Source organism: Typopeltis vanoorti, chromosome 11 (genome assembly GCF_054136105.1).
Source record: "Typopeltis vanoorti isolate ZY-2024b chromosome 11, IOZ_Tvanoo_1.0, whole genome shotgun sequence".
Classification (NCBI taxonomy): Eukaryota; Metazoa; Arthropoda; class Arachnida; order Uropygi; family Thelyphonidae; genus Typopeltis; species Typopeltis vanoorti.
The window spans coordinates 46,143,255-46,165,307 of record NC_143559.1 but is presented as its reverse complement, the minus strand read 5'-3'; the positions used below and the strand labels follow the sequence as shown (position 1 = coordinate 46,165,307).

The following is a 22,053-nucleotide window of genomic DNA, read 5'->3' as shown; positions in this document are numbered from 1 at the left end:
TACGGAATTTGTATAGTGAATGGATCTGTAACGGGCGAACAATATCCCTTATCACACAGTTTCGTTTACTATAATATGATATAGCTTAAGGATAAACCATGCGTCTGTAAGCGATTGGCCAATTCAGATCATTCTTTTGGCCTAAATGAAAAATGGAAACAAATTAGCCAAGAAGGCTGTTAGAGGTATGCAGTAAACTTACAATATAAACTAAATGATGTGACTAAAACCAAAGGCAAGATTATATTTCATTACAAAGGTAATTAATTTATTCCTGGAGAAATATAGTATTCATGGAATCACACTGTACTTCACATACAATAACATAGTCTGATCAACACTACAAAAGTTTACTTTTGGTAGTGTTAATCACAACTGCACAAATTTATGCACTAGCTTCTGTAAATTACGCGAAATGTTTATTGCTAAATGTCTATTCATAGATGCAACAAGTAGGCTATTTGCTACAAATCATTCCATTAATAATATATCAAAAATTATTTGGAATGAAATTATTGACTGTTAGCTTGTTAGGTTATTAGATCGCAGTGATGATTAGTGTTATTTACTAATCATATTTGTTCAAACCCTAAAATATTTTATACGTGTCAGTGATAGAAATATGTGTCCCAAATTCAATGTTTTAAATTTTTATTTGGCTTCATTAATGTCATTACAAATGTTTCGTGGCAAATAAAATCCACGTAAATAAACAAATATTCAGTTTGCTAATAAACATAGTTTCATTTCTTTAGATTATTTATTTATTTACAAATCGAAACAAAAAGCATACTCTGTTAATATATTAACTGTTGATTGTTTTCTATCAATATCCGAATTAAATATGGCCACAACATATCTGTTACCCTTTTTCTTTTCAGAGACTAGTCTCTAAAACTACCTATTGGGCAACCTTTAAAAAAACAAATGTCATTATACATTACATTACGTAATGATAAAGTGAGAAACATTAGCCGCAATTTAAACACTGGTTATTAAAAGTCATCTTCGCTTTATGAAACAAAGATTTTGGTTTTTTGCATGCAAAGATATCGTAAGATGTCCTTCGAAATCGACGGATGCTCCCTCTGGTAACGTAACTTCGAACTGTTGTAGAATTCTTGTAGTGTACAGGAAAATTGAAACTAGTCCCATATTCTCTCCTATACAGGAACGCTTCCCTTTAAAAATAAATAATCGTTTTCTATAATCATAATACATGATTCTATTTCTAAGTATGGTTAAATAAAATAATAATGATACATGGTTTATCATAATAAGTCGATTGACTGAGTACAGTGCATTAATGCAGTTTTATATTATGAGATGAAGATAATGTTCAAGCATCTGGTTGACAGAGAATGAATGAATATCTTAGTAAATGAACTAATTCTAAATGCTCATAAGTCTCATCAGTATATTATTGCATCATTTCAGGAAAAACTGTCAATTCTCTAGTAATCTGAAAACATTCAGCTCTGCATGTAACTGTAATGTCTAGAAACCAAAATCACTTTCACACTGTTCTATCACTGTACTAATAGCAGTAACTTACCCAGAGAGAAGGGAATGAGATATTCTGGCTTCTTCACTATTTTTCCATCTGATGATAAAAATCTTTCTGGAATAAAGCTATCTGGATTTTCCCAGTACTTTGGATCGTGATGCACAGCCCAAAAGTTAGCGACTATTATTGTCCCTTTCGGTATGTCATAATTGCCGATAACAGAATCTTCTGAGGCACTACGAATATGTAATCGGTTAGACAGTTATTTAATACAGGTTTAGTTAAGGTATATGCATATATTTCTTTAAAAGTATATATTTATTTTAAAGAACAATAGTTGTTTTACTACAAGTAGCAGATATAAACTGAATAAAAATGAATATTATGTATCCAAAAGAAATACAAAACAAAAGTTACTTGTTTTTCAAAAATCACCAGAGTTTGTATTATTAATTGCTTAATATTGGTATTTGATGTCTGTAATAAAATGTTATACAAAGTACGGAAGATAAAGAGATATATACATATAAATAGTGATTAAAAGAAAGAAAGAAAGAGAGAGAAAGAGATATTTCGCACTGCATATATTTCAATAAATTAATCGATTTAAATTTTTAAGTTTTTTTGTTCGTTTTCCAAAAATTACAGTATAGCAACTTCATCATTATCCGATTGAATAGGTTTAGTTTATCGATGAATTTCACAGAATTCGTTAATTTTCTTATTAATTAAATTGCACATCATGATTGTCCTTCTAGTAGTATTATATTTTGGAATACATTCTAAGACCAACAAAAAATATCAAATTATCAAATTTCACTGAAATTTTGGTTTTGCATGAAGTTTATATTTCTTTATTTTTGCAAGCAACCCTTAGTCACTTTGCTTGTTATTTATTCGTCATTTACTCGATCTCATCTGATTTTCTGAATTTTCTGATATTTAGGTGCCTATCATTCTGATTCTGTTTACTTTAGCAGATGTATGCAGTGTTCATTTTGTGCTCTGTAGAAATACGAATGTGTGCAGGCTGATATCGCTGCTACAGTTTTTATAGTTTTAAAGTCGTTTTAACTACGGATTTTAATTTAAAAGTGTTGTGAGGTAATTTTACTTGTCACAGTAAAGATACTGATATACAGTGTGGACATAAAATAACTTTCTCTCTTTAGAAGCATCTGTAACTAAAACCAATAAACGGAATGAGACCAAATTTGTATTGAGACTTTCGAAGGCATGGGGAGATGAATTCCGAGAAAAAAAGATTTACTACCAAAAGTCACCGATAAGAGAAATTTTGACGCTGGCGGAGCCCAAATTAGTCAAATATTTGCAGTAAAAGCAGGTAAAAAGGATTCTGCAAATTTTACTGTGCGTACGTGAGAGCAGCGCCACCAATTCCACTTAAAAAGGGATTGGGAACTTTCACCAGTTATTCGAATGACCGACGAATGGTGCTCAATTCGTCAGTCATGAGTCTTACCTTGCCTTATTACATTTTTATATCTGCCTTTAATGTAATTATCCGCTTGTGTTCTTCTCCGACAGCGCAACAATTCCCTATCGGCGACTTTTGCTACTAAATCTTTTTTTTCGCGGATATCATCTCCCTATGCCTTCAAGGTCTCAATGTAAAATTTGGTCTCATTCCGTTTATTGGTTTTAGCTACAGATGCCTCCAAAGAAGGGAAGTTATTTTATGATAACCATCTTTAATTTTTTGAAATAGGCTAAGAAGAATCCAAATTATATGTGCTGAAATTCGCAGACAGAATGGACTGTGGTCGCGAGCGAGCGAAGAACAAAGGACGCGTCCACTTTAAGAGTCACTCTGCAGTTGCTCAAGGTAAGGAAGTCCAAATGTCATCGAGATTTCCTGGTCACCAAGCACAATGTTTTGTATCAGGCCTAATAAGACGTTAAACAGCGAAAAGACTGGCTCCATTCCTCTGACTGTGGTTGAAGACTACATTACCACTTCTACAGGATCTCGGTAAGCAAAAGAGTTCCGAAACGTGCCGAATACCGCCATCCACAATGCCGTTAGAAAAGGAAAAACAAATAACAGACACCAATCAAAAAGCAATATTACTGAGATAACAACTTAGATTCATTCATGCTCATTATTATAGACTTTCTTAATACTCAAATGGAACAAATTAACAAAAACATTGGAAGAGTAGGATCACTATGTACAATATAATAATATTTCCTCCTTCTGGGATAAATCACTTCAACTGCCAAATCCAGCTTATACTACAAAAAGAATGTTAAAAAGAATTTCAGATGGAGGGAAGACCAAAAGAAAAGAAAGAAGGTTAAGCTCTGTAGTACAACTGATTGGCACCAACACCGGCATTCCAGTCAAATCCACGAACAGTACCTCTGCTAATTGAGAAGCACACAAATTAAAGTCACAGCCAGAAATCATCGCTCGTTTTGCCAGCAAAGTCCGAGAGACCGCATTCTAGCAACAAGCAAGGAAACAAGGCCGAAAACGTCTATCCTAACTGACAAGATACTCGCAGTATCAATCTATATATCTTACCATTTTACTTCCAATACTTTACAAATTTTCTATACTAGGCAAGGTAAACTAAAATAGAAAAAAATGCAAGTTTCTGTTGTCTAAGATTCACAGATGCTTATGAGAAAGAACGAAAACACTCGATATAATTGCAAGAGAATCCGCCGTAAGCAGGCTTATGTCGGACACACATGGAGATATCAAATCTAGGCCAACATATCCAGTCACAAAATATAAATTTTAAAATCTTTTGCTCTTTGAAGAAGTAGATAGACAACACTTCCACAAATACCTGTACATGTGTACAGGTATTAGATGTAATACCTGTACCTCTTACATGTACAGAACTACCAATTTGCATTGATAACTCTGCTCATCTGCACCATAAAGAACAGAAACGTACTAATCCTGACCTAAGATGCAATAAATTAAGTAGAAACTTATACATACATTTATAACTACCAGTTCGACATCTTATATAGGTCTAATGAAAGAGGCGGCGGCATCATTTTAATTATCAAAGAAAAATACACCTTGAGGAAAAAGGAAACAGGATTCGAACATTTGGAAAGAGAAATTTTGGAAATCGCAAATAAGACAAGTATAGCGTCAATTACACGATAAGCATAACATGCAGAAGAATTAAAAGCATGGAGAACTGGCATTGAACCCCGTACAGCACATGGGCTCATCCTAATAGGAGACATAATCGTAAATACTCTTGACCACGCTTCTTCAACCACTAACACATACCTTGACATACTAAGTCAGTACAAAATAAACTCTCTCACAAGAGAAATACTCAACAATTCACTAACACAATGATGCATTGACCATATAATTATACGGGCTCTCATCAATATATATACCTCATCAGTAATTTACACCAAAATCGATCATCACTAGTTTGTTTCAGCTTCGTTTTATTACATCTCCCAAAACCTCAAAACACAACAATATTACATCATATTAAAGTGCATCGAAAACCTTTTAAAAAATACAGACTGGAATTACGTACTCAAAACAATTTAGCCTGTAACTTTATAAGAGAAATTATAACTAATGTTCCAAGACATATATAAAGAAAACAACAAAACCCATGCAAATCAGGAGAAAAACGTTCTAAATAATATTACAGTAAAAAAAAAATCTATGGAAAACACCAGGTACAAGTCATCTGGTACACTCATGTATACATCGTACGCAAAAAAGCAAGAATTCAGCTAATAAGAAAAATTCGACTACTTTTTAAAATTTACGGATATAATAATAACAATATGAAGCAAACATGGGCTTCACTTACCGAATCACTAACTCGAAAAAAAAAATTTTGTAAAAGATTTTATCGCATAACGTTTCCTTCAGGATATGAACCAAGAGAAACTAGCCGACTCACTCAGTTACACCCACACAAACAATATAACAAAATTCAAAAAAGATAATCTACCAACGATCAGCAAAAGCTTTTACCAACACAAATTCAACAGTAAACCATCTGTTTTCCACCAGCAACAAAACTGGAAATGATGGAAGCACTTTTACAGCTAAAACCAAAGATCACCCAGGAATAGACAAAATAGAACTCACATACACTTAAACACACTTTGAAAAAATAGAGCCTATATTTTTAAGACTCGCGAACATAATTCTCGACACTAGTATTATTCTACAACAATTAAAACTGCAAAAATTACGCCAATTTAAACCTGGAAAACAAATTATACAAAGAACTTCAGACCAAAAGCTAACCTACCAGAGATCTCCAAAATTCTTGAAGAAATAACATACTAGACTGCAGAACTATTCTTAGAAATACAACATTATCTCACGAAACCAATTCGCCATACGGAAAACAAAAATCATCATCAAGGTTTTAGAAGATAACGCCGATTCCATAAACAACGCCCTCGATAAAAATTCCTTTGCTGTCCATATCCCTCTTGATTTAACTAAAGCATTTGATAACCTTGAACATGATATTCTGCAGACCAAAATATACTCAACCGGAATAACAAGAACACTGCACACTTGGTATATTTCCTGGGTCAGGAAATATCCTTTAAACGCATGTAACAAAATTAGGCACACATTACATCCGGGGTATACAAATAAAACACAGTGTCCCAAATGCGCCATATTATCACCTGCTCTGTTGAACATATTAATGATGTTCACAAACTGGCCACACGAATCAAATATTCCAATACGCAGGCAACACAGCGCTACTAGGCATCCAAACAGCCATCAATACCGCTCGCTTCAAAGCACAACAAGACCTAAACGTAATCACAACTTACTTCTACCAAAATTCAGTTATAATGAACAGCATCAAAACGCAGATGTTAATTATACATAATCCGATATTCATGCGTCCCGCACCACAATCGCTACACTTTCACACCTACCGCTGCATTAACAACGAAAATAGCTACCAATGTCCTGAAATCAGGCGCTTAACACAGGCAAACTATCTTAGCCTTTATATAGATTGCCATCTTAAAAGGACAAAACATATAGAATATCTACATGCTAACCTCCGCATCATCGCAGCAAAAAAACTTCCAAGTAAAAGACATTATTCCATCTAACTTACAAAAAGACATATATATCCTTTGTTTTTATAGATATCTTTATGTGTAGACAAAATCACTACTTAGATATTTTTCTGCACATGGAACACACGAGTTAGAAATGAACACAATTAGCAATTCTGAAATCCTCAGTTTGTTCCGACTAGCAGTTGTTCAATCTTGAATATAAATTTACAGTATAAACATAACTGGACCATTTCTAAACTAATATTTAAAACTTTAATATTAAATACTTACACTCTGTGCACATTCAACGGAACTGTGCTCTGCGACCTGGAGACTTCTAGTAGCGTGGCTTGCGTATAAGGAAGACGAAGGCGATCTTCCCATGATGGCATTCTTTCCCTGCCGATAATATCATCTATTTCATCGTGGACGCGTTTCTGAACATCAGGATATGCTGCCATCGTTAAAAGTATCCATATAATTGAAACTGTGGTCGTTTCTGTCCCGGCACCATATAAGGAAGTTATATTTCCCTGCAACATGACATCTAAGGAAAAACATACATACCACTATATGTCTATAAAAAACAATAATATCAAAATAAAATAAAACAAAACAAGCGTCCTTGTTTGGATGACGTTTCAAGAAATGCTCACCACTAAAAGAACTTTTCGGGTCATTTTTTCGGCAATTCATTTCTTGCAAAAATCTTTCTAGGTAACTGTTGATATTGTTCGGATCGATATTCTTTCGAATATATTCGCTTTTATTTCTATAAAAAATAAAAACAAAGTACCTTCAAATATTTAATCATCAGCAAATGATAGTAAATTTAGGAATATTATTGTGTATGTGTGTGTGTGTCATGATATTGTTTGATTAGCAAATATATTGGTCTAATCAAGAATGGGGTCATTTTCGAAAAACATACATGATATGCTTTACATTTATAAGTGCTCAGGTTTTTGGTAAATTAGAATTTGCATTTTTATTCAACTAGAAATATAGTGTTTCAGAAACGATATGCGTCCGAGTAGCTATGCTCCTCTCAACCATATGTCTGCGAAAGTGGTGTCCTGGGTTCGATTCCTTCGCTGACGTAATGAACTTAGAATCTTCGTAGACATGGCCAAGTTAGCCGGACGTGGACTGCAGGGTTTTTCTCCTCAGTTTATCTGGGGTTTTTCATCCCGCAAGCAGGCAAACCGGCCTTGAGAAATCCACGCCTCTACAGACATATGTTAAACTGGGAGACATAATGCTAACCACCTTATCTTTGAGGACGGTTGCAGTTAAATGAATAGAAAACCCTCGACATCGCAAGGTAAAAGTGGGGAATAGGAGATAGAAGAAGAAGAAGAAATTATATGTTTATATATTGTACTATAACCTTTGATATCTTTGGGGCATTAAACTTAAAACTTTCAAAAATCACACTCTTAGATCATGCAGCAGTAGTTCAGGGAGTGTGATTTTGGAAAGTTTTAAGTTTAATGCTCCAAAGATATCTAAGCTTATAGTACAATATGTAAGCATATTATTTCTTCTTCTGCTTCTACCTCACTTTTTCGTTGGAGTGTCGTCTTTGACAGTGAAAGTTAGACTAAGTGTCATGCGAGAGTGGGGGAAGGTCTCTGCGCAGACGAGAAGGGGGAGAGCTACATAGGCTAAGGGTTAAAATCAAGACTAACACATCTACCCTTACAGCCTTTCTAACAATTGCGCTAATTTGTTCATCTAAGCCGCCGCCTGTTTCATTATTTCACTGATAAAATAATCACCTAGTCAGGTATGTGTATGCACATCAAATAATTACAAATCATGAGATTTTACTTCATTAGTAACATAAATTAGCTTTAATCTAAGTCACAGCTACCATTGGGTTTTCGTTCTATAACTGGACAATTAAGTTAAATAATAATTTCGTGTGTTTCAATAATAATCAACTTTGTTCCATGGTTAAATACCTAAAACAGAAACAACAAAACATTTTGGTTTGATTCATTTCCTGTAGCATTTTTCTGATTTTAATTCGGATGATATCGATTTATTTCGCATTTATGATGCAGTAAATTATAAGAATCTACCATTTTAATAAAATCAACCTCTTCAATGATTATTCTACTGAAACGAAGAAATTTTCAGTATATCTAATTATTATAATTGAAGGCTGAAAACCTTCAATAGTGATCTGTGAGTTTCTTCTAGAATATGAAATATCGAATGCAGGGCTCCGTCTTGAGGCCCCATCTTCAAGCACTGTGATCTTACTAAAGAGCGGTCCTTTTATTAGACATTTTATGGACTGAGAAGTTCTCAATTCACCCAGCCAATAACTATCGCATTGCTTAATTCTATTCTATATCATGACAATTCAATTTAATGTTTTTTGTGCAAGTAATGTTCAAAATTATATCATCTTTACTTACCATGTTCTAGAACTTTTATATATTTAGTTTCAGAAAATTAGCATTTCGCTAGAGGGAATCAGAGGAAGAACAAGTAAGAAATGACTGTTGTCGTAGACTTGCGATAAATATAAATGTTTGTAAAGTTACTTTTAGGAACGTTTTAGTAGACTGTCTGGGGTAAGAATTTCTACAGTTCTCGAAAATACCCACGAGAAAGAGAGAGAGAGAGAGAGAGAGAGATTAATCAATCTGATACTGAAATTGGGAAATTTTCTTCTATAATTCGGTTAAAAAACATATAGAGAATGTGTGAAATTGACGGACAACAGAAATCAACCTGAAATTGATTTGGTTGTAGTGACGCAAGAAAAAATAAAAGCTGTGATGCTAGTAAATTTTTTGTGATAACAATTGCATGTGGTCTCAAGCTGTTTTGAGAGATGAAAAATCAAATTTCCGGGAGTGCTAATTACATTATGTGCATATGAGACCAGCTGATTGACACTTAGTTGAAACAAATGATAAATAATCCTTGCATCGCAGATGAAATTCGAATCGAAAAGCTGTTGCATATAAACCCTTCCTAAATGGAGAATGACCGGCATTATTATGAAAAAATATTAGCGGTTGCAAAATATTATCTAATCCTACACGTTAATGAAATATCAGCACGTTTGCTAAAGTAATGTTAAACCGAACTAGCTAGACCTTTCACATGATTGTATAGATGGAAGTGCAATTGGAATATAAACTCTTGACTTGGATAAGTGGGCGGTTGACAGACATGCATTAAAATGGTATGCGGTGGGTGTGAATCTGTAAGATTTAAGGTGACCAATGGTGTACCTCAAGACTCAGTATTAGGGCCATTGTTGTTTAATTTATACATTCACGAAACCAGAATGGATTAACGGTGGATGTGCAATTGTTTTCCGATGATGCGAAAAGAGGTAGGGCAATGAGGGATTCTACTCATATATAGTACTTACAAAACGATTTGAATAGGCTGAAAGTTTGGGAAAAGGAAAATGGCAATCAGTTTAATGTTAGTAAGTGTAAAGTTATGCACTTTGGCGTGATGAGATTTCCATCTGAATATTATATTACCGGTGTTATGCTTCAAGAAACTAATCAGTCTATTGATCTTGGCGTAATGGTGAATAGGAATCTGAAATTCAAAAGTCACATAGCAAACGCTGTAAATACAAATCTGAGTATAATTGCGTTGGAGCGAACCTTGACATATAAGAATAAGAAGGAAGTTATTTTGCCTCTTTATAAGGCTTTGATAAGACCACACCGGGAATATTGTGCGCAGATTTCGTCTTTCGGGTGCCATAGCGATAAAGAAGCTGTGGAAAGGGTTTAGTGTATGAGTACAGATTGCATGTTAAGATTACATGCTCTCGAATTAACAGGAGAAAACGGGTGATATCATAGATATCATCCGTTTTCTCCTGTCATTAGAGAGAGTCATTAGAGCTAAGTTTTTTCCTAGTCAAGAAAGGGATAAGTGGTAAGTTTTTCTATCGCAGAGAAAACCCTTTAGGGGAAGCAAGTGCATCTAAAGTGAATAAATTTAAGGGAAGGTACAGCTGGGTTTGGGTAATTTATTGCGTCTCTCGATGAGTCCTTGACTCCCTGGAGGTCTCAGATAATAAAAATAATTAAAAGGAAACTGAGAATCATATTTTAATAAAAATAAAATAAATGGACGAACAAAATGGCATTTACTAAATTACTGAAAATGCTTACTCTATATATTTTAGAAGTTTAAAGAAATTTTTAACGATTTCCGTGCGTTGCATCACTTTTAGTAAAATGTATCTCAGCCATGGAATAAAGATGGGTGCATCAAACATTGAGAAATCTTTGTTATCCACCGCAAACTGTGCGGGGATCACTTTCATGAGCTCGTCATCTGTGTGCCTTCCAAATATCAGAGTGGTGATGGTGTTGGCAGCACTGAGAAGAAGGTGACTTTTCAGGTCACATGGTTTTCCATCAAAACTTTCGACGACTTTAATAAATGCGCATATTTCATCCTATAAGAGAAAGAAAATATGACGTTCGTCTATATTCTATACATTAAGAAATATCATATTATGAATATATGATTTAATAAAATATTTTCATCCTTTTGATAAGTTTACAAAAAAATAATCGGTACGTTACAATGAATAGCATATCATATGTCAAAATATTTAACAACCATTTCAAAAATTCGACCAGAATCACAATGTTAAAAAAAAAAAAAAAAAACGTATTAGAATTTATAGTCGCGAGGTGGCGTAATTTGTCTTCCTCTCTCTCTCTCTCTCTCTCTCTCTCTCTCTCAATCCTCTAAGAAACCTCCGTTCATTAATAGCATGAGTGCATTATAACTGAAGGAATGAAGAATGGAAACGAGCTGCTCGCTTGTCTTCAAATGTATATTAGAGCTATACGAGCAATTTCTACTTCTTGTAGACGGAAAGGCATCATATGAATTTCTTTGTTTTAATTTAATGATTTCAGTTTTCATTTTTCAATGTTATTGGAAATATTTCATTTCATTTTTTGAAAATAACGTGTACAGATATAATGGCAATTGGATAACACAAAATGACTCATTTGATAAATTAATCATAATTAAAATTATATCTTAGAAAATGGAATGGAAAAATGGAAATAATAATATCGGACTAGTGTAATGCATAAGCAAGCGTTCTTGACGTGCTGAGGTTAAATGAGGATGACATTTCGTTATCATTTGGTGGTTCTACTGCAGGTTTGGCAGTAGATAAGATATAGACTGTGCAGTAGTATGCAAAATTCTGGTTTCCTCATCGGGCAAATCAGAAGGCACAACTATCGTCATCACAGTAATAATTATTGTAAATATTACTGAGATGATAAAGTTTATTTGATGGAATATTGCAGTTCACCTTAAGATATGACTCCTATCACCTTACTAATATCTTAATTTATCAACTACAGAAGGGTTTATCTCAGAATCGTTCAACATAAACCTGTTTTTATTCATGTGACGCTAAGTTGCAATATTTATAAAAAAAAACAGCTATATGAAATTTTGACATAATTATCATTCTTCTTACCTTTATAAATTCCTCCATTTGTCCTTTCCCAACTCCTAAATCTCGGAGCACGTGGATAGCAAACCGTCTCTGTTCCTGCCATTCATAGCCATTATCAGAAACTAAATCTTAAAAAAAAAAAAAAACATTTCTCAGAAATTAAAAGTGATAATTTTATTTTGTAGCTAAGTGGATGTGGCGTTTGCATACCACGGCGCTTGCCGCACGAAGGAAGACTTGGTTTCGAGTCTAGTCGGCGACTAGAGGAAATTTTTCTAAGCCTTTTTTCGACCGGTTCCCGAGTTAGTCGATCTCTGGCATGGGCAATCGGGTTTTTCCTCACGGAAACTCGGGTTTTTCGTCCCATAAACTCAAGAAATTTGACCGTAGAACCCACATTATTTCAGACATTAAATATATTGTGTTAGGGTTAGGGACCACGATATGGCGGCACATTTGAGCCGTCTCTCTTCACTGTGTACGCTTAATTAGTAATAGTCTTGGGCCATCTATCTCTGAGTGGTACCAGTGGAGATTGAACTGCCCATTCAGTCTCCAAAAGTTAGATAGGGCTAACTTTTGACCTCGCCTACTCCCCGTACACGGGAATAAAAAGGCGTTAGCTGATTTTTTTTTTTTTTAAACACAAGTTCACATTTTATGTTAATATTAGATAATAATCGCAAAATGCGAGACCAGATTCACTACCACATTAGAAAACACTACAATTCTGCTTACTGGAAGTTTGAAGCAGCTTGAAAAAGTTCCATGGTTGATCCGTAGTGCAGGTTTTCTGATTAACACCTGGAACAAATAGGACTACTCTCTCTCTCTCTCTCTCTCTCTCTGTATATATATATATATATATATATATATATATATAATCAACCCAACCAACCCAACCAACTTCTTGGGTTGACTCTCACGTACAGTTTATCCTAACAGAAATATATTACTATTCACTTATCCTCTAAAGTGCGTTTTGTTCTTTTCCGTTGTAAACGTTACTTTTTTCATTATCAACTCCTAACATTTTATAAGTCTCAGATCTGTCCAACTCTGGAGTACAGAACCAATATTTGGGAACTATATACCATAGGCGCTCTAATTCTGCACTATGTCTTTTCTACTGGTAATTTCGTGGGCATTGCTCCTCTGAATTGGTTCATACCATTCCTCCACTGTCTTCTAACTATGAAAGAATTAGAGAAGCGACTGGCCATACACTGTCCAGCCTCTAACACACCGAACAAATTCTCATCAGCTTCCTTCATTCTATCCACTTCTATAGTTTGAAGCCATCTCTTTCATACTGTTTTTCCCAAAGAGTATAACGTCCCACTGTTTAAGAATTATTACTCCTTTATCACTTGCCCACGCATTATAAGTTTTGTGACCTTTCATGTTTGATGTCAACATAAAAAAATTGTGATAGAATACACATCGCGATTGTTCTCATTTATTACTGTCTGTTATTATTATATAAAATTCACAGAGTTTACAGTCAAAGGGTAACTAGAACGAAACATAGAATAGAATAATGAAATCTCTGGCTGGTCAATGAATTCCAATTCGGAACTTATTGTAAATCCTACGAATCGGTTAGATATCGTAAAATGTAAAATGTTTCTAAAAGTGTAGTTTTCTGCAGTTGAGATGGGTAGCTCAGCTTTTCGAGATGTTTCCTAAATGTTCTTGGTATTGCTCTTAACGCTCCATTAACAATTTGAATTGTTGTTGCTTTCTTGCTCCAAGGTTGTTGAATTTCAATTTCAATTGTAATTGGTCATGTTTTGAGTGACTTTTTCTTTCAACCTACTATTTCCTGGTATTTATACATCAACAAACCACACGAGTGCTTGTTCGACTACAGTCATATGTAGTCGAACAACAACAATGTAGTCAATAGAAGCTTATTATGTTCAAGATGTCTATCTCTTAGAATTTTAAAGTAGTATAATATCTTCGTATTTTCGTTTTCAATAACTTTGTCAACTCTCTATTCCCAGCAATTTTTCAAGTTGCGAAATTTTGTTTGTACATGCTCTACAAGCATTCATTTGTAATGCTTGTTCTTGAGCAGCAAGTATCCGGCCTGTCTTTTTTGATGTTGCCCTCCTGAAGTAGTTGCCAAGGTGAGCGATGTCCCTTCAATACCTTTCAAATATTGACCATGGGGTACTTTCATTTTCAAACTTCTGATTATTCTGCCATTTCTCTCTCATTTTACTAATTTCACTGCATTCATGAGTCTACTATATTCCCTATGTTTTTATAAGCTTCAATTAACATCTTTTCTCTGCTTTCCTTGATGTAATTATTCAACGCTTGGTTTTCTTCGCCATCTGCTTGCTTCACTTGCATAAGACCACGTCCTCCATCTTTCCTGGTTATCTATAACTGATCCAAATCACTTCGTGGGTGCAAGTCATAATTTAGTATCATTATTTTAAGTGTTTTATGGTCAAGTGAATCCCAATGAGTTTATGTTCAGTCAGTTATCCTTACTGGGTATATGATTTCAGGCATCGTCCATGTATTAATTGCTCTTATAGTATTGCCCCAGTTCAGCTTTGACTTCAGAACTTATTATTATTATTACTGCATGATATGTCCAGCGAGTAGTACAATTACTCGTCGCGGGAATGAACTCCACCCCGCACAACTCACGTTCCTACTCTTAATCCTGCATCTAACGCCATCTACTGCCGACCACAAGTACTTTGTTTCTAAATTGAATGTGTTTTCGGATGCGTATATTTTTATAATATCAAAAAAATAATAATAATAATAACGACCTGTTGTCATTTTAGAAAACATTTGATGACGCGTTCTTTATGATCCTGCATGATAATTTTTCTAATTATGTTTTAGGAGTATAAAGTAATCACGTAAGTAATGTCGTTTTTCATCATCTTGTGCACTGTGTTTAGAAGTTTATACGTCACGGATGATTTACGATAATACGTATAAATATGAATTATCCGTCTACATGTAAATTTTTACAGGTTAACAACGTTCGCTTCTTTGTAGACGCTTAAAAAGAACCTAAGGTAAAAAATTAAATAAATAAACATAGTTGACATATAATGCTACATGAACTTACTAAAATCAAGGATAGCGAGATTAAAGTCACGGATGATTTACGATAATACGTATAAATATGAATTATCCGTCTACATGTAGGTTTTTACAGGTTAACAACGTTCGCTTCTTTGTAGACGCTTAAAAAGAACCTAAGGTAAAAAATTAAATAAATAAACATAATAGACATATAATGCTACATGAATTTACTAAAATCAAGGATAGTGAGATTAAAGCAAAAATATCACTGAATGTTTTTTTTTTATTTATTTTATTTTATTTTTATACGGATAGTCTAATGGGGAAACATTTTCAGGATGATTCCAAGAAGTTCACAGATACCAAGATTACACAGCAGTCAGCGAAACAGTTTTGTAGCTGTAGTCGACTGGATTCATCGGAAACGTTTCATCAATGAAAGAAAACGTTCTTTTCTAGTATATGTTGTGAGCTGTGTTTTGCCTAAAAACGACAATCATCATATCATTTGGACTGCGTCAGGTAAAAATGGTGGATATCGAATGGCAAAAATTCCACTTTTATTCTACTCCTCATGTTTGTAGTCACAGTCTTACCTTTCAAAATTCTGCGAAAGCTGTAGTAGAGAATCATAAACATAGAACTACTGTAAAAGATCATCGAGAGAAAAAGAAACTATAATGTAGATCATAATTTGTTTCCATTCGTTATTTTAACTTAATTTTTAAATATCATAAGTGATACACGTCCCGATAACGATGACACCTGAAGCGATATTTTTCCCTTCATTTATATTACTAATCTGTTTATTTATTTAAGATTTGGGGATTTGCAGAGATTTTTCTACCAGTTAGTTTAGTAGGCTATAACACATGTCGTATACTTTGTATGGTGAAATTTTATAACAAATATTTCAGGTTTATAACACTTACAAATCTATATTTCTCTCCTTACTTATTCATAATGTTTCAAAGAAATTCACAATAATCTGAAGATTATTAATACTCCTAAGTTAGTTTAATACACTATGTTTCTAAATTTAAATAAAACCAGTGTACATATAGGTAAGATAATTTGTTTACTTTTGCTTCCAGGAAGAAGATTAAATAACGATGGATTTGGCCTATCTAGGAACTTGGTCATTGCCTCTTTTATAGTCTCGAAATCATTCAGGAATACTACTAAATAAGAGCCAATTTTTATACTGAAAAAGAACATTATAATTATTTTTTAAGATAAATTTAATATTAAATATAAAAACACATATTTGTTTTCAGTATTTTGATCATTTTAAGGGAAGTATTGGAAGATAATTTAATTTTTCCCTTTTATCTGAAGCATGCATCATTAGCTTCGTAAGCAATAAAATGAAAAAAAAATAAAATTAAAAAATACATACCTATATATATATATATATATATATATATATATATATATATATATATATATATATATATATATATAATATACATAAAGACCGAATGTATATACCATTGTGTGTATATCCGAATACATAAAGACGGAAACATTAAACACTGACAACAACAGAACTTTCAAAAACTGTAGTTAACTTTGAACTGGAGTCAGCGCTTCAGTTCTAGCTCCATTTATATTGCATGTGATCTAGAAATAACGTCAATACTGAATAGCAGAGCTATGAGAGTCTAGTAAATGGTAACAAAGGTTACTATCATGTGGGTAGAATCGAGGGCGATGTCTTTTGATCGAAGATCCATCTTTCAAGTCCATCTTAACGTTTGTGAATATTACAAGTTAGATTCCGGTCTATTTGGTGTTGTCGGTCTTCATCAGAGTTTACAGAGAGCAAGACGTGGCTGGCGAGGGCGCCGGTTCGGATTCTATTACATGAGATATCTCTTTTGTGATCTTCAAGACGGAGAAAGATTGATTTATCAGTTTGTCCGTAATATAGTTTACCACAACTACAAACGATTCTGTATACTCCTGGAAAATGAAGATGGTGAAGTTTTTCTTCAGGCTGACTAAGGATAGAACGGAGTTTTGGTAAAGTAGAGAAATAGGTTTTGATGTTGAACTTTTTTAATATTTCTGCCAGTTTGGGGGAGAGGGAACTGATGTAATGTAAGCTCTGGGGTAGTAAAATCTTCATTGGTTTGTTGATGACTGTGAAGTAGAAGTTTCTCAATACTTTTTGAAGAGAAACCATTGCTGATAAAGGTCCTTTTGAGGAAATTAAGTTCATTTTGAGCTCTACGTTGTCTGATAATAAGGATCTGGCCCGATGCGCAAGAGGATATAATGCCATATTTCTGAAGTGGGTAATGGTGAGAGGACGAGTGAAGGTATCTATCTGAATGTGTTGGTTTCCTGAAGATTGAAATTTTAATATTATCAGTAATCCTGGTTAGCTTTATGTCTAAAAATGAAAGAAAGTTGTTAACTCCTAGCTAAGAGGTGAATTTGATGTTGTGATGAAAGTTTTTTAAATGATCCAAGAAAACTTTGAGGTTAGCTGGGCCGTGTTCCCATATAAGAAAAACATCGTCAATATAACTGAGCCAGATGATAGGTTTCAGCGTGGCCGAAAAAATTTCTTTTTCTTCAAAGTATTCGAGAAATATGTTTGGTAACACCGGAGAAAGCGGACTACCCATGGTTAGTCCGGCGTTTTGTTTGTAGATCTTGTCTTCGAATCTGAAGTAGCCTGAGTCAACGCAATGAGTAAGTAAAGCGAAGAACTTCTTTGATAATTTGTTCTTGAGAAGCGTGACAACCTCCTTGGTTGGTACACTGGTAAAAAGCGAAACTACGACGAAGCTTGCCATCATATCTGATTTGTTTAGTTTGAGTTTTTGATCTTGGAAACAAAGTCAGCTGAATTCCTGATGTAAGAAGAGGATTTACCTGTGAGATGTTTTAAGGAACATGCGAGATATTTAGATAAATTTATGTGTGCGAGTAGATACCTTCAAATATGGGTGTTAAGGGAGTATTTATTTTGTAGTTCTGATAAACCGTATTACAGACAAACTGATAAATCAATCTTTCTCCGTCTTGAAGAGCACAAAATAGACATCTCATATAATAGAATCCAAACCAGCGCCCTCGTCAACCACGTCTTGTTCTCTGTAAACTCTGATGAAGGTCGCCAACACCAAATAGACTGGAATCTAACTTCTAATATTCACAAACGTTACGATGAACTTGAAAGACGTATCCTGGAGTCAAAACAAATCGCCCTCGATTCTACCCACATGAAGAGTATTACAATTTACGAGACTGTCATAGCTCTGCTATTCAGTATTGCCGTTATCGCGGGATCACACTCACGCATATAAATGAAGTTAGAACTGAAGCACAGACTCCAATTCAAATTCAACTACAGTTTTTGAAAGCTCTGATGTTGTAAGTGTGTAATGTTTCTGTCAGTCATTTTATATAGACCTTTGTGCTTTGATACCTGATGAAGATGGTTTTCCAAAGAAAGTAGTTGTGTCCTTATTAATATTTTATTTTTAATCATCTCTGTGTTTTAAGTCATTAAAATTATTAAACACACACACACACACACACACATATATATATATATATTGTTTAGAATTGACTCGGGATGTATACATATAGAAAATTAATATTTAACTGACTAGAACCCGAGAAAGTATAAAACAAAAAACTTTATTGAATCACAACTAGTTTCATCGGTGTCCTGACATCTTCAGGTGAGTAAGAAATAACAAGAAACTTATAAAACTAACAAGATAAAAAACATGGACTTTCCAGCTTAATAAAAAGAAGAAGAATAGTAACACTCATATTTGAATTGGTGACCCCGTGCTATTGTTAGCGTGAGTTGAGTGTGAGTGACAGCTGATTCTAGAGCGCCGGTACTGGATTACTGCGCTATGGGAATCAGACAAACTGTAGCTCAGATTGTTATTCATGTGTGAAGGGTCCAGAACTATTTCTTCGGATTCTACAATTCGTCTTTCAAATTCATCCGTGTATACATATAAATTGGTCGTGCGGTCAATCACCCAATCAATTTGGTGTTGACGTTCTTCTAGGTTAGAGTTGACAGTGAAAAGAACATGACTGGAAAGGGCGCTCGCTCGTGTTCTTCTGTAGGAGAAAGACGCCTATATTTCTCTGCCAAATCTTCGTTCTTTTCTGAGTCGACCAAAACCAAAACCAAAACACAACCAATTGCATTTTCAGGTGTTTATAAGGTTATGTGCGACCGTGGTTGACATTATTTTGGTCAGACAGATAAATCTATTTTACTACGTCTTGGGGAACATAGACGTGACATCTCCTACAGAAGAACACGAGCAACCGCCCTTTCCAGTCATGTTCTTTTCTCCGTCAAATCTAACCTAGAAGAACGTCAACACCAAATTGATTGGGTGATTGACCGCACGACCAATTTATATATATATGCAAAAATGAATTTGAAAGACGAATTGTAGAATCCAAAGAAATAGTTCTGGACCCTTCACACATGAACATCAATCTGAGCTACAGTTTACCTGATTCCCATAGCGCAGTAATCCAGTACCGGCGCTCTAGAATCAGCTGTCACTCTCACTCAACTCACGCTAACAATAGCACGCGGTCACCTATTCAAATATGACTGTTACTATTCTTCTTCTTTTTATTAAGCTGGAAAGTCCATGTTTTTTGCCTTGTTAGTTTTATAAGTTTTGTGTTATTTCTTACTCACCTGAAGAAGTCGGGACACCGATGAAACTAGTCGTGATTCATTATAGTTTTTTGTGTTATACTTTCTCGGGTTCTATTCAGTTAAATATTAATTTTCTCTCTCTCTGTATATATGTGTGTGTGTGTGTGTGTGTGTGTGTGTTGTCAATTTTTAGGATTCCATGGCGATTATTGTGTTTACTCTAAATAATACAGAATAATTTTGTTGTAAGCAACAAATGCAATACCAGATAGGGTAATTTTAATTTTACGCAGCGTCAGTGGAATGAATAAAACCGTTCACACTGTCTGTGCGAATGATAAAAAGAAGACGCCCAAGTCACTATAGCAGCTGTTTGCCATTTTGGTGAAGAATGGATATATATATATATATATATATATACATATACATACATACAAACATTAGAAACCTGAAATCTTGAAATAGTTATTTATAATTTTAGTTAGTAAATGAAAGCGTTGCTTACCTTATTACATCGCCATATTTCTTCGAGAGTTTCATTACTTGCAAATGAACATTTCTTTTAAGGAATGGATAATATCCTAAAAATGGCACTCCTGTTGGTCCAGGTGGAAGCCTTCTACTGTCGCTCAGACTGCGATAGATAACACATGCACATAAAACAGTTAAGAATACACTTATGGTAGAAGCTGTCAAGTGTGTTTCTATGAAAGAGGTGAGCTGAGACTCCATCTTATCTTTTATAGATCACTGATCGATCCAGTGATTTATTAACGTGAATATAAAATCTCCGTTAATTTAATATGAATCGTCTAAGTGAAAAGGGACGTTTATATAAGTGGAAAAGAGTTCTGTCAGAATTTCAAATGCGTTCGCAAGTACTATCAGCAGGGTAAAGTTCACTGATAAAGAGAATGGGAGTTTCTTATAAAACAGAAATTACGTGATTAATTTTTGTTGAAACCGCTATACAAAGGATACTTGTTTGAAATATTGAACCATTGAATAAACACGATTTATCAAAAGATATCCCATTGCTTACTCGAAATTTCATTTTAATTTTCATTATTTTGTTCTACTGCTTTTTGTGATCCGGAATATTTTAATGAGAAGCCGATACAGTTTCTGCTTCGTTTAACTACCACTGATTATACCTAAATAAAGATCGAAAGATCTGGGTAGTTGTTATTTAAATAACGCATATATAATAAATTACCCAATTGTTTAATAAAAAAAAAGAAACTGTTAACTATTCGATACGTTCTTGTGATAGATGAGTTTGTTATAAACATACGCATAACTTATGAAAATTAGTGAGGATATTTTAAATAAATAATTAATAAATATATTTATTTATTAATTATTAATAAATTAATAATTAATAAATAAATAAATAAACAAAACAGACACATAATATAAATTCTGTATACAAATATAAATACAAAGTGTGCAAAGCTCTCTTTGCGCACTTCTTCAGTATCCGGGTGTTTATCAGCTATGGTGCGATTACACGTTATCTTATTATGGACAGACAGAAATATCAATTCTAATGAAGAAAGAAACAGAGGATTTCACAATTTCCAATATTATAGCTGTATTTGAATAAAACTAGTCCTTCTCAGCAATGCGGTAATGGAGTCTGCCCCCGAAAAATACCTAAAGAAATTTTGTTAGCTAAAGTTGAACGAGTTATGTCTATCTTATCTTATGAAAGGGATCACTGACTTTGTTCAAATCAGCACTTGTCATAAATGCAGGGGAAAACTCCTGTTGATAATCTTTCACCTTAGAACGAGCTGCTCTCAATAAGCTTCGAAACAATTCTACCTTAGTGATCTCAACTGCAGACAAAGGAAATGTTACTGTTATCTTTGACTCAGATGATTATGACTAAAAAGTTAGACAGTATCCTTAACGTACTATACTCGTATTATGGATCATGACCCTACTAGAGAGCTTCAAAATAGCACCTCTAACCTTTTAAAAACAACCTGTGAATTTAACAGAGAAACCAGACTAGCTCTTTGTTCTCTTCATCCTTTTCCTCGAAGTCTAAATTCATAAAATAGACTCAGCACTACGTTTAATAGTAGAAGGGATAGATTCTCTGGCATATCTTCTTTCCAAATATCTAGCTAAACTAGTAAAGGTCCTAACAGGACAATCATCGTTCTTTGAAAAATCTCCGAGAATTTTGTTTCAAGCATCAGCAATATTATCCTTGATGAACATGACATTTTGGCAAGCTTCGATGTAGATAATTTGTTT

At 34.1% G+C, this 22,053-nt stretch overlaps 1 protein-coding gene across 1 annotated transcript; it reads right to left on the bottom strand.

The window, feature by feature from the left end:
• Window positions 1-638: 638 nt before the first annotated feature.
• LOC150101507 (vitamin D 25-hydroxylase-like) lies at window positions 639-20,601 on the bottom strand. Its single transcript, XM_090400656.1, has 8 exons — window positions 20,291-20,601; window positions 16,205-16,326; window positions 12,081-12,187; window positions 10,738-11,027; window positions 7,228-7,343; window positions 6,863-7,118; window positions 1,556-1,743; window positions 639-1,181 (listed from the first exon to the last, which is right to left on the bottom strand). The coding sequence occupies exons 1-8, from the start codon at window positions 20,515-20,517 to the stop codon at window positions 1,003-1,005; spliced, it is 1,485 nt and encodes a 494-aa protein (XP_090256782.1). The 5' UTR covers window positions 20,518-20,601; the 3' UTR covers window positions 639-1,002.
• Between the last annotated feature and the right edge of the window lie 1,452 nt (window positions 20,602-22,053).

Excerpts from the sequence above, each read along its gene's own strand:
- LOC150101507 (XM_090400656.1), bottom strand. The coding sequence starts at position 20,517 with ATGGAGTCTCAGCTCACCTCTTTCATAGAAACACACTTGACAGCTTCT. Across the intron at positions 16,327-20,290 it reads AAATATGGCGATGTAATAAG|TATAAAAATTGGCTCTTATT; the intron begins GTAAGCAACGCT and ends GTTCTTTTTCAG. Across the intron at positions 12,188-16,204 it reads TCTTCTTCCTGGAAGCAAAA|ATTTAGTTTCTGATAATGGC; the intron begins GTAAACAAATTA and ends TTTTTTTTTAAG.